At 42.6% G+C, this 12166-nt stretch overlaps 1 protein-coding gene across 1 annotated transcript in view; it reads right to left on the bottom strand.

Annotated features, from left to right (window-relative positions):
- WDFY4 (WDFY family member 4) overlaps positions 1-12166 on the bottom strand; it is a 195260-nt gene that overhangs the window by 110935 nt on the left and 72159 nt on the right. The window contains exons 29-33 of the mRNA XM_063304372.1: positions 11880-12049; positions 8734-8859; positions 6445-6606; positions 1089-1196; positions 420-540 (exon numbers count right to left, since the gene is read on the bottom strand). Of these exons, the coding sequence (XP_063160442.1) occupies positions 420-540; positions 1089-1196; positions 6445-6606; positions 8734-8859; positions 11880-12049 (687 nt within the window). The remainder of the gene's footprint in view (positions 1-419; positions 541-1088; positions 1197-6444; positions 6607-8733; positions 8860-11879; positions 12050-12166) is intronic.

A 12166-nucleotide genomic window follows, 5' to 3' on the forward strand; every position in this document is an offset into this window, starting at 1 on the left:
AAAGCATGAGATAAGGTTGGTTGGCAAGACTTGTTCTAACTAAATCCATGCTGACATCTGGAGCTTACAGATCAATCTCTTTGTTGTAGAATCTTCCATGGTACTGATGTCAGATTGACTGGCCTATCATTTCTAGGATCCTTGTTCTTCCTGCAGTGCCTTGCTGAATTAGTTTATGGTTAATCAAACACAGCATTCTTTGCAGGACTTCCAGCATCATACTGTTGGCCACTGAGATATTTATGTTAGAACATATGGCTATCCAAATGAGGCTAAATTGCAACTTCCAACACTTAGCACGGCTGTTTCCAAAGAATGCTGAGAACTGTCATTCACCAATAGCTGGAGGGTCATTACATTCTGCACATTTGTGTAGTAGATTCAAGCAGAAAGATGGCTTAACTGCAAGCGACACTCACCTGTTAAACTGGAGGCTTCCCTGTAATTTTGACCAAGGTTGTAGACAATATCTATAATGGAAAGCAATATCTCTGTCTGGAAGCATGTCTTTTGCTCAATAGCGGCATTCTCTGGAGAAGCCTGTGTAGCAATAATATATAAACGATCAAGTCTACAGGGAACACTATCGGTTAGCATTATTAGCAAATAATCCTGTTCTTAGGGAGGCTACATTAGAGTGAAAACATTTTCAGAAAATGTTTTAAAAGAATAAGACAACTCTCCAATTGCAGTTTCCAGAACCAGGCCTCTTCTTCAATAAAAGGTTGGCAGTGGTCCTAATATTCTATAGTTCACTGCAGAGGCCTTAGTATGACATAGGGAGCCACACTCAAAGACTTCTGTATCATAAAATCCCTAAGGAACTCAATCTCTTGACCCATCTTGCAAAAACTCAATGGAGGAGAAACGCAGCAAAAAGTGGGTTAAAGCACCAGTTTTCCTGTCCTCTGCTTTCTAAAACTCTTCTGCTTAAAGACTCTTTCTAAGTAACAGTGCAAGTAACAAGGAACAGAATGTGTTAGTAGCAGGTGTAGAATAATCCTGAAGCTCCCGATCAGGGTCTCCAACCCTTCTTCCCCCCCTTCATCTCATCCCGTAACTCGAGGGATAGGACAAATGGATGAGACCTCAAGAATGAACTCCAGTGGATGCCACTTTTTGTCCCTCCAGTCAAGTAACATTATTTCTATCAGGAGAAGTTGCATCAAGTCCCAAACTTGTTTCCTAGCTGGTTGCTGAAACAAAGAATCACAAAGGCCAGAATTCATTTCCCAGGAAGCGGCAGCAGCCATACTGTGGGGACATGACCCACTCTTTCCACCCTGAAAAAAAGAGAAAAACATAAGCAGTCACAGTGTGTGACCAGCATGTTGGGTTGTATTTCCACAATTATTTTTTTATCCCCCATAGGAAAGGTTGGAGAAAAATATATCAACAACTGGAATATCAACTGTATAAACATAAAACCACAAATAAGACAGATTGCTAAAATGTAATAAACCAGCAGCTGTGATGTTAGAAGAAATTGCGTACTAAAAATGAGCAGTGGCAGAAATAAAGGATGTTATAAATTAAAAGCCCTTTGAAACTATTTCTGGTGGGAAAAGATGCAAAGATGGATTTTGACGACAAGAGTATTCCAGAGGCATACTCTCAAAATGAGCTCATCCTTTGCAGGAAAATCCAGATGCCCTTTCCCCAACTAGCATTTTGGACTCACTCAAAATTGTTTTTCCAGGCTCAAACAGCACATTATGATCTCCCAGCATATCACTCTTTTAATGTTCCCATAGTTGGATTGCTGCGTAGAGAGCAATTGCAAGAGTAATGGAGTACTTATTGAGTAGTGGCCAGCATCAATGACACACTCCTTTTTTGTCCTCCCCATTCCTGCATCATTTTGAAAGATAAAGTAATAATAATGTGGTTTCCTGTTTTCTGAGATGGCTTTAGACTTTCTATTTTACAGCTACAGACCAGTATTCCAAGTACCCCCTTCTCTCTTTTATAAATTCTGAGCACAATGTCTGGACACAGTTGTTTTTAGTCTTGCTGCATTGCACCTCCCACACTGGAATTTAAAAGAAGGAATGCTCGTAGGGCAAGAGAAGCAAACCTCTTGGATGTGTGGGCAACTTTTCTCCCTGATCCAGCAAGTGTTGCAGGTAAGAACAGATCTTATCTGCTGTACTCTCCCTAGCTCTGCTCTGGGTAACCAACTTGCTTAAACTCCTGACTAGAGGGAAAGTGGGAATGTTTTTTCAATGGCTTCTGCTCTCCCATAAACGAGTAAAAAACAGCCTTAGCTCCTGTGACTCCCACTGTGCTCTACTGACATATTGTACCTGAGATTCCTGCTACTAAAGGAAGCAAGATACTTTTGCTCCCAGTTTCTGCTATGCCACATCCTCAACAAAGTCGTCCCTATTGATTTGTATCAAGTCAATGAGAGCTGACCCTCTTGTGCCTTCCTTCACTCTCTGAAAGAGAAATTCAGCAAGAGAATTCATTTCCTTGGCAGAGTTTGTCTCCCAGCAGATGTTGTGGGAATTAAGGTCCCCTGTCACTACAGGGCTTTCTCCACTGCTGAGCTGAGATGCTACCCACCCATCCATGAACTGGCAGAAAACAGACCCGCATGAACTTTGCTATACCCACTGTTGATCCCTATCCTCTGTCGTTTTTCCCTGTTTCCAGTCACCGCAGTCAGCTGACGTCCTTCCTAGGTAGCAAGTGACAAAGGCTAACATACTTTTATAGACTTTGAGGCACTCCTTGGACATTGTTGGCTTAAGGGAGGAAATACTACATCCATATGGATGGAGGTATAGATTACTTAGAGAGCCAGTCTGGTGCAGTGGTTAAGGCATAAAGCCAGAAACTGGGAGACTGGGAGTTCTAGTCCCACCTTAGGCACAAAGCCAGCTGGGTGACCTTGGGCCAGTCACCTTCTCTCAGCCCCAGGAAGGAGGCAATGGCAAACCACTTCTGAAAAACCTTGCCAAGAAAACTGCAGGGGCTTGTCCAGGCAGTCTCCAAGAATCGGACATGATTGAACGGATTAAAAAAAAAGATTATTTAAGGCTACCTTACTCATGGGCTGTGGACGAGATTCACAAACATCATGGGAACACAACAGAGAAGAGACATTGCCAGGGCATGATTATGCTGAGGTTAGATGCAAATGGAGAAAACCATTCAACTTTGTATCTCTTTGGAAGTTCTCCAAGTTGCTTCCATTATCAATTCCTCTTACGATGCCTCCTTTCCTTAGTCTAGCATATTATTGCTGTCTCTCATAAACTGCAATGCCACCAATCATTGCTCCAAGCCCAGTGCTGTTTTCCTCAGGCACCTGCTGCAAGTATATGCCTGGTCATTTTCAGCAGGAAAACAAACAGACCACAACTTTTTCAACTCACAGTGGCAGAGCCATTCATCTTCACTTTTGCTTCTCAATGACCCACAGTACAAAGGCTTTCATTCTTTTTTGTTCCCTCCTCATGCTTTCAGATCAGTGGAATTATTATGGATGTAGAGGGGAAAATGTACCCCAAATGTACATTATTATACACATGCAGCAAAAAGAAGGATGTTGGTCAAACCAAGTGAATAAAACCAGTCTTGTTACTATCATCTTTTTGGAAGAAATGGAAGAGTAGTAGTCTACTCCTAGATTGTTCACTTGTACACTAATTATTGGGGCGTGCAGGGAATGAGATGACTGTTCTACAGTACAAAATCTGCAAGTTTCCCTTTGTGCTTCCTTTGGGTGGAACCTCTTATTCTTAACAGAGGCTTTGGTGTAAGACACAACATACAGCTGGTCAGAAATGAGTGTTTTCTCATATATTGGAAATAAGCCTTATGAAAATATCTTGGTCTTGTAAGTGTTGCCTAAAAGTAGAGCCTAGGCTCAGATGTAGAACTAGACCAAGCAGCGTTACATTGTTGAAAGGAGGAGTCATTTATTGATTAGATTTATAGTCTGCCTTTTTCTTCAAACTGATACTCAAGACAGTTAGCAGTTCCTTAATCTGCATTTTGACTGACTGAGGAGCTCAATTCAATTGGGATTATGCATCAATTTGTTTTCTGTCATCTAATCATCTAATAGGATTTGAATATCGTCCTTGAATGTCAAACCTTGAAGATTTCAGCCATAGGAGAAATAATATTGTCTGGATCTTAGGTTTATCCAATGAAAAATAAATACGACACCTAGTATTCCAGTTTCTCAAGATCGTGTCTGTCTTCATACCGACTCCCAGTGTATTCAATCACCATATATCACAGAAATGACTAATCTGGTATTAGATAGTTCGAGCCTTTATCTTAGTAAATGTCAGCAGTTCAAGAAGCAAGCTTGACATTACAAGAGCCCTAGTGCAAAATAAAATTCAAGAGAGCCAGTGTGATGTATCAGTTCAGGCTAGAACTAGGGAACCTAGGTTTATTTATTTATTTATCTAATTTGTCCCCGCCCATCTCCTCCCATCGGGGGACTCTGGGCGGTTTACAACAATTGATTAAAAACAACAACCATAAAATACACAGTATAAAAATACAATAATAAATAATATAAATAAAGGTAAAGATAAAAAGTCCAAGTGGCGAAAGAATCTAAAACAGTCCAAGTGTGGGAGGAGTGATCTATAGCAACCATCCCCATGTAGATCTATTCCCCTCTCCACCCCAAGTGAGGCGGCAGAACCAGGTCTTCAGACTCCTCTGAAAGGCCAGGAGCGATGGGGCCAATGTTCCACAGGGTGGGAGCTACTGCAGAGAAGGCCCGCTTCCTAGACCCCACCAAATGGAATTCTCTTACAGATGGGGCCTGCAGCATGCCCTCTCTGCACGATTGGGTGGGACGGGTTGATGTAATGGGGAAGAGGCGGTCCCTCAGGTAACCTGGCCCCATGCCATGTAGGGCTTTAAAGGTAATAACCAACACCTTGAATTGGACCCGGAAGCAAACTGGTATTCAATGCAGCTCGCGCAGCAGCGGTGTTACATGTGCCCTTCTGGGGGCACCAAAAACAGCTTGCGCAGCTGCATTCTGGACCACCTGAAGCTTCTGGATGCTTTTCAAGGGTAGCCCCATGTAGAGCGCATTGCAATAGTCTATATGAGAGATAACAAGGGTATGAGTGACTGTTCGAAGGGCCTCCCGATCCAGGAAGGGGTGTAACTGGTGCACAGCACGTAGCTGCACAAAGGCTCTCCTGGCCACGGCTGCCACCTGCTCTTTGAGCGGGAGCCATGAGTCCAGGAGTTACGCACCAGGTCTGTCTGGGGCAGTGCAACCCCATCCAGAACCAGAGATGTTAATGTCCTGGATACAGAAGAACCATTAACCCACAGCCGCTCGGTCTTACCAGGGTTCAGTTGAAGCCTGTTGTTCCCCATTCAGGCCCCCACAGCCCCCAGACACTCGGAGAGGGTAGTCACGGCATCACTTACTTCACCCGGGATGGAGGTACACAACTGAGTATCATCAGCATACTGATGATACCTCATCCCATGGTGATGGTTGATCTTGCCCAGCGGTTTCATGTAGATGTTAAAAAGGAGAGGAGAGAGTACTGATCCCTATATCCACCTTTGGGCATAGAAATTCACTGGGTAACTGAGCCAGCCATTCTCCCCAAGCTTGGCCGATCTCACAGGGGTGTTATGTAGAAAAAATTGGATGAAGGAAAGCTACATGCACTGCCTTCAAGCAGTGGAGGAAAGGTGGGATATCAATCTAAGAGTAAAGAAAAACAAAGCAATGCAAGAGGTGTGCTATATTAGCTGATGAAAAAAAACAGTTGATCAATAATTCGTGCAAAGTAAGCTGCAGATTCTGTCCAAGTACATCCATCCCTTCTTTCCCTGTGCAAGAGACACTCCCCACAGATTTCCCTGCAACTCTCTGTGCAACTGCAGGGAAGGGCTCTAGCTCTGTGGCACAGCCTCTGCCTTGCATGCCCAAGGCCTTTGTGGGTGTGGCTGGGAACTATCCAGTCTCAAACCTTGCCACCAGCAGGTATAGGCAATATTATGCCAGACAGAGCAGAGATCTGACTTGTTCTAAGATAGTCTCTCATCTTCCTTTTTTGAAACAGGTCCTTTTCCTGACTAATCACGTGAAATTATCAGCTTTGTAACAAAAGAGTTGTTGCCAAAAAATACCCAGTATATTCTTAAGATTTCTCTTAGGCTGGTATGAAGTGAGAGATGTGCTTTGCCAAAGCAATTCAGGCAATCTGATTCCTTTTGCCCAAGCAAAGATGTCATCCAATTCACCTTGAACCAGTCGCCTTGAACTGCTTCAGGCCAGACTTTTTGCAGGAAAAAGTCCCTCTCAGCCTTCTCCACCAGTTTGGCTGAAATGGTTTCTAGCACCTATCTTTTGGAGAATGGCTGGAGAGCCATGAGGTGTGAAAGGATCTTGCTTGCTGAATCAACCTAGCAAAGTGGAAAACTAGCATTTCCTACCTGGGGCAACCCAGTGGGGAAGACAGCCAAGGCCAATGCTTGGAGGAAGTAAGAATTGAACCAAAGGGGATCCTGAGAATATCTGTGATACACGAGACAGATGAAATCCATGATGTCCTTTATGAAGGTGGTTTCCCAAGAATCAGCTGCATCTGCTGAAATCTAAACAAGAACATACAACTTAGTCATGAAATACCATCAAATAGTTCCTCATCTCCATCCTGTTTTTTGCCTTTGGGGGGGGGGTGCTGACTTTTGTTTGTTTGATTGTTTATTTGATTGCTATGGCCACCTACTTGCTAAGGGACTCTAGGTGGATAACAAGGGTTATAAACATGACAATGCAAAAGGAAAATAAAAATATTTATAAAATCTGCTAAATAAACAAACAAACAAACAAACAAATAAATAAAATCCATTGCACCAAGGGTTAGATGCACATCTCAAATAATTACAACAGCTCAAATATACTATACTGGTCCAGCGCCTTGAGGAAGAACCAAGTCTTCAAGACATTCTTAAAGGCTAGCAAGGTTGGGGGCAAACAAATTTCTGGAGGGAGATTGTTCAACAGGGCAGGCACTGCAACAGAGAATGTGTGATGCCAGGATCCCCCACAGGATGGCAACTGTTTGATTTATGGACCAGGGGCGTGTCAGATCTTTTAGGATGGGCAGAGATACTTGGAGACAGGTGGTCCTGCAAATATCCAGGCCTTGTGCCATGAAGGGTTTTATAGTTGACAACTAGCACCTTGAAATGCACATGGAAGTTCACTGGTAACCAGCACAGCTCATGAAGTAGTGCTGTTCATGGTATGCTGTCAGCCCTTCAAGGCAGACCAGACTAGGAAACCAAAGTCATGTAGTCCAATATTATTTTTATTGTAAAGTTATAGTAACAGAATCTTGCAAGTCTGAATGTGGCTCTCCCCTCCCACCCTTTATATTTGTGTGAACTAGCAAGGGGCTTGTCTGCAACGTTGCATATATTACATTATATGGACTCAGGTTTCTGTTATCTGACCAGTGTCTCAGCAGCAGCTCTTCCTCCTGTCCCTCAAGGCCATTCTCTATGCCTTCTACACATAAAGAGCTGGTCCATAAGGATATCATACTCAATGGTATCAAAACCGCCAAAAGATCAAGAATGGCTAGGATGGATGCACCACCTCTATCCTGGGCCTGCCAGAAGTTATCCACAAGTGTGATCAAATGCCATCTCATTAATACGTCAAGGACTGAAACCTAACTGATAAACCTTTCTGCAAAAGGGAAGGTGACTGGTCAGAAATCACCCAACAGCTTTGGGTCCAGCAATTATTTCTTGAGGGAGGGAGCATATCACTAACTCCTTAAGGGTAGAAGAAACAAGGTGACTGAAGTCAGCAGATTTCCAGTCAGAGAATCTATTTTTTTCTTATCAAAGGGTTCTGACCCTGTAATTCTTGCACTGTGGATTACCCATCAAAATCTTGGCAGGATATTTCTAGTTTCAGGACACAAAATGTTTTGGGTGGTTCAGTGTGGTTTTCCCTGAATGCGCCATTGAGATGGAAAGTTTTGCTTTACCTGCCCCCTGCTTCTCACTGCTACTGTGCTGAAGACGTCCATACTCCAGCAGCAACAGGGACATTCTGGTACTCCAGAGGTTCCACCATATTGGTGGGCCTAAGATTTTTAGGGAGGAAATCTGTCTGCTTCAAATTGCCTTGGAGATGCTGTATAATTGGGGGAACTGAGAGGTGAGGTGGCTCCTATTAGTGCTGTTGTGAACAAGTGGAGATATTCTGGGGGAAAAGAATGATCAACATCTCACACTTTTTCTGTCTTTTAGCTGGTCTACTAAGTGGTCCCTAACTGCCTTAGCAACTTTGGCTGCTGCTAAATAGTAGATCAGTTCCAAATAAGATATCTTGCCCATACAGTTATTTCATTATGAATAAATACTGCATATAATTGATATCTGGTTGGCAAACAGAGATTGGCGTCTTACACAAATGTGCCCATATACAAACATATTCCATACTGCAGAAGCCCAGGTTTGAGAGTCAAGGAGGATAATTTCTATGTCCAAAAATAATCCAGCTGACCAGATTTCCTGTCTACCAGCATATTGTTTTAGGTTTTTTCCCCCTTTCCTTTTCTTTTGCCCTTGTGGTACTGAATCTTCAGAAGAATCTGAGCTCAGATTTATGTAAATAAAGATGAATAAGCTGCTAGGACTGCTTTACCCCTCAGTTGCTCCCCACCAAACTCTATCCTGCAACATACCCAGGACAGCACTTACCTGCTTCATTAGGGATGTTACCATCTCCAGCAACAGGACTGCTGCTTCTGGACACAAGCCTACTTTGACTACAGTCTCTGTATGATGGTTGCATAGCAGCCACTGTAACATTGCATTCAAACCTGCCTGAAAAATGGGCATATTGTGAAACCACAGAAAGAGAATCTACTTCAGCGTCCCAGAGTATAAGCTTTACAACACTACTAAATATGCAGGATGTCTGGACTGCTTCTCTTGAAACAGTTAGGCCTGTGTTCTTTGGTAAGTATGAGGAAATCTAGAATTCTAAAAAAAGGATACTTCCAAAATTGTCATCAGAATTACTTCAGATTTCAACGTGATTTTTACTTCTAAATTCTATTCAAAATATGGGCATCCGCAGAGGAGGGACAAATGAAGGAATATGAATCAAGACATTGCAATGCAAATTCTTTTGACACGAGAAGAAGTAAATAAGGAGCCAAACTTGCATCATGATTAACACATTTTGTCCTTTTGACAAAAACTCCTTTGATGTGGATAGCCAGAATACAAAACATGATGGGTTGCTCAATTTGTTGTTCCTTAAGTTTCTTTGTGTTAATGAAAAGTATTCATTTATAAATTCTTGAAAAATCAAAGAAACCAACATGTGACAGTATGACTTCTTATATCAGTATTCTTTTTCTGTGATGCTTACTTGCAAGAATTTGTATATTTGTAAAGAAGTAAACTAGATGTAGCCTCGTGTAGTGCAGAGTGGTAGGCGGCAGTATTGCAACCAATATTCTTCCCACAACCCGAGTTCGATCCCAGCGGAAGCTGGATTCTCGGGTAGCCAGCTCAGGTTGACTCAGCCTTCCATCCTTCCGAGGTCAGTAAAATGAGCACCCAGCTTGCTGGAGAAGGCGACAACTGGGAAAGGCAATGGCAAACCACCCTGCTATAGTCTGCCAAGAAAACGTCGCGAAAGCAGCATCCCCCCAGAGGGTCAGACATGATTTGGTGCTTGCACAGGGGACCTTTTACCACATCACACAAACTAGATGTACCTGAATGTACAAAAAAATAGGTTTTGTGCACTTTTATCAATAGGCACATGCAGGTTGGTAACTAGCTGTGGATGAAATATATAAATCAACTAATGAAACTGAAAGCTGCAATAAGCTGTATATTCCCAAATTGAAGAAATAATTTTAGAAAGTCTTATTCAGTGGATTGCATAGCATAGAATCATAGACCTCACTAAATCCTTCAGCACAGGATTTGCTAAAGCCCTACGAACAAATGGCTATCCAGCCTCTGTTTGAAGACCTCTTATGAAGAGGAATGTATGACTTCTTGAGGCAACCTAATTCTACTGGTTAACATCTCTCACTATCAAGAAATTCCTCCTAATATCTAGCCTGATCTACTTCCCTGTGGTCTCAACCCATTGGTTCTAGTCCTCCCCTGCAGAGAACAGTGACCAAGTCACTTGGAAAGGAACAGAACCACTACAGTATACTTCAGTCCCTTTGACTACCAAACCTTGCAGGCTGCCCAGGAAGATGTTTGGGCAACAGTACTGAAGAATGTCATGAAATCTAGCAGAATGAGGAAGTCAGCACTCCCTCCCTCCAAGTCCTGCCACATGTCATCCATGAGAACAACCTGTGAAGTTTTGGTCCCATGCCTGTGTTTGAACCTGACTGCCATAGATCCAAAATAATTGTCTTTCAAAGCTGTCACCTACTACTTTCTCTTCAAACTCCCCACAAGACAGTGATATAAGAAGTCATGAAGTCACATTTTGGTTTCTTTGATTATAGCCTAGATCTAGATTTCTATTCCTTCCCTGGCTACTTTAATCTTCCAGGAGAGACAGTCCACAGATTGTGGAGCTACATAACAAAGAATATGTCTACTTCCTTGAGATGTACTAAAAAGCCACCCTGTATTGATGGGAAGGATTCCTGAGGCTGCTCAGAAGAAACCTGTCTAGTGCCCTGTTTGCCTCTATATGTAAGAAGTTACAAGGAGTTCAACAAAGCTGCTCCTCATGTTGCTGAGGAATTCCCCAAGTGATGTCTGAAAACCTTCAGGAGCTACCTCAGGAGACTTGGAGTGGGCCACCTGAATAAGCCCATCCTCCCTGGAGTTAATCCCACAGTCACAAGGAGACAATCTGACCATGACAAAGGGCTAATGGAAATATAACCCAGGACCAGATCCTGTCTCATCTACTCTGAGGTAAATGCTAAGTCGTGGCCAACTATGTGGATCAGGTCAACAACCTGGGGCAAGCCCACAGCTGTCATGTAAACTCCCAAGCCATCTGCAACCCAAAGGAGAATAAGTTGAAATTGCCAAGAACAAACAGTCTGGGCTTACTCCCACAATGAAATCAAGTAGCATCAGAAGAGATACTGCCATACAGCTGGGAGGACTGTTGCAACAGCAGCATCCTCATCTCTCTGACCAATCTCAGAACTATTTCCAATTTGTTTTTAGGTGACTGTGGTACTATTGCAAAAAACTATTATATTGGCAATATGGTGACCCTTTTTTAACTCTAAGCTTTCCAATATTCTTGTGCTTTGCATGCCTTGGCTCCAGTCCCAGCTATTTCTCTTAGCTAGCTGTTTTCTCATCTCTTGATGCAGCCTAGCTCAAGAGTTCTCTCTTTGAGAAGTGCTCTGCCAGATCAACCACCGATAATGTGAAGTTAATGAATGAGCTGGTCCTGTTTCACTTAAAGTTTTGATAGCTGATAGGCATGAGGTATAAACAGTACATGTACTTGATCAGGAGTGTGAATAATCGTAATAATTGTAATAGTATGCAATGTAAGTTTTGAAACCCTTCTCAAAAATGAGCTTCAGCATAGATCTGATTCCCAAGAAAGGTGCTACATTCTAGCTGGTATAATCTGGGGAACATCTGCTGTGGTCTCTGATGGATTGGCTCTCTAAAGGAACAGCAGCTAAGGAACATGAGATTCTGTTCTGTATTCACATTCCTCTATTGAATATTGCCATTTCTTGTTCTGTTGCCTTTTCTGTGAATATTTCCTTTCTACAGTATACTCAAAGTTAAAGTTGCTATTCTTTGGCTTTGTTCAATAAACTATTTCAGCTTCTACAAACCCATTTCCCACACTTCGTTGTGTCAAAACAGTGGCTTACTTTAGTTTCATCTGGTGACTTAGACACTGGTGTATCCAGAAGAAGTCCTGAGAGAAGAAGGTAAATCTCAGGAATGTAGGCAGAGTTGCTCAGGAACAACTGTAGCTCCACTAATCCAGATAGCTGGTATGGGTGGTACTCAAATAACTGGGGAGAACTCTTTAAGTTGTCTAAAACAAAGAACAAGAGACATTTCCTCAGGCTCTCTGTGAAGTGGCTGACAACTTACTGATCTTCAGGATTAAAGAACAACAAATTAGCAAGGGAATACACTGTCTTCTCTAACT

This window comes from Candoia aspera, chromosome 5, assembly GCF_035149785.1.
Source record: "Candoia aspera isolate rCanAsp1 chromosome 5, rCanAsp1.hap2, whole genome shotgun sequence".
NCBI lineage: Eukaryota > Metazoa > Chordata > Lepidosauria > Squamata > Boidae > Candoia > Candoia aspera.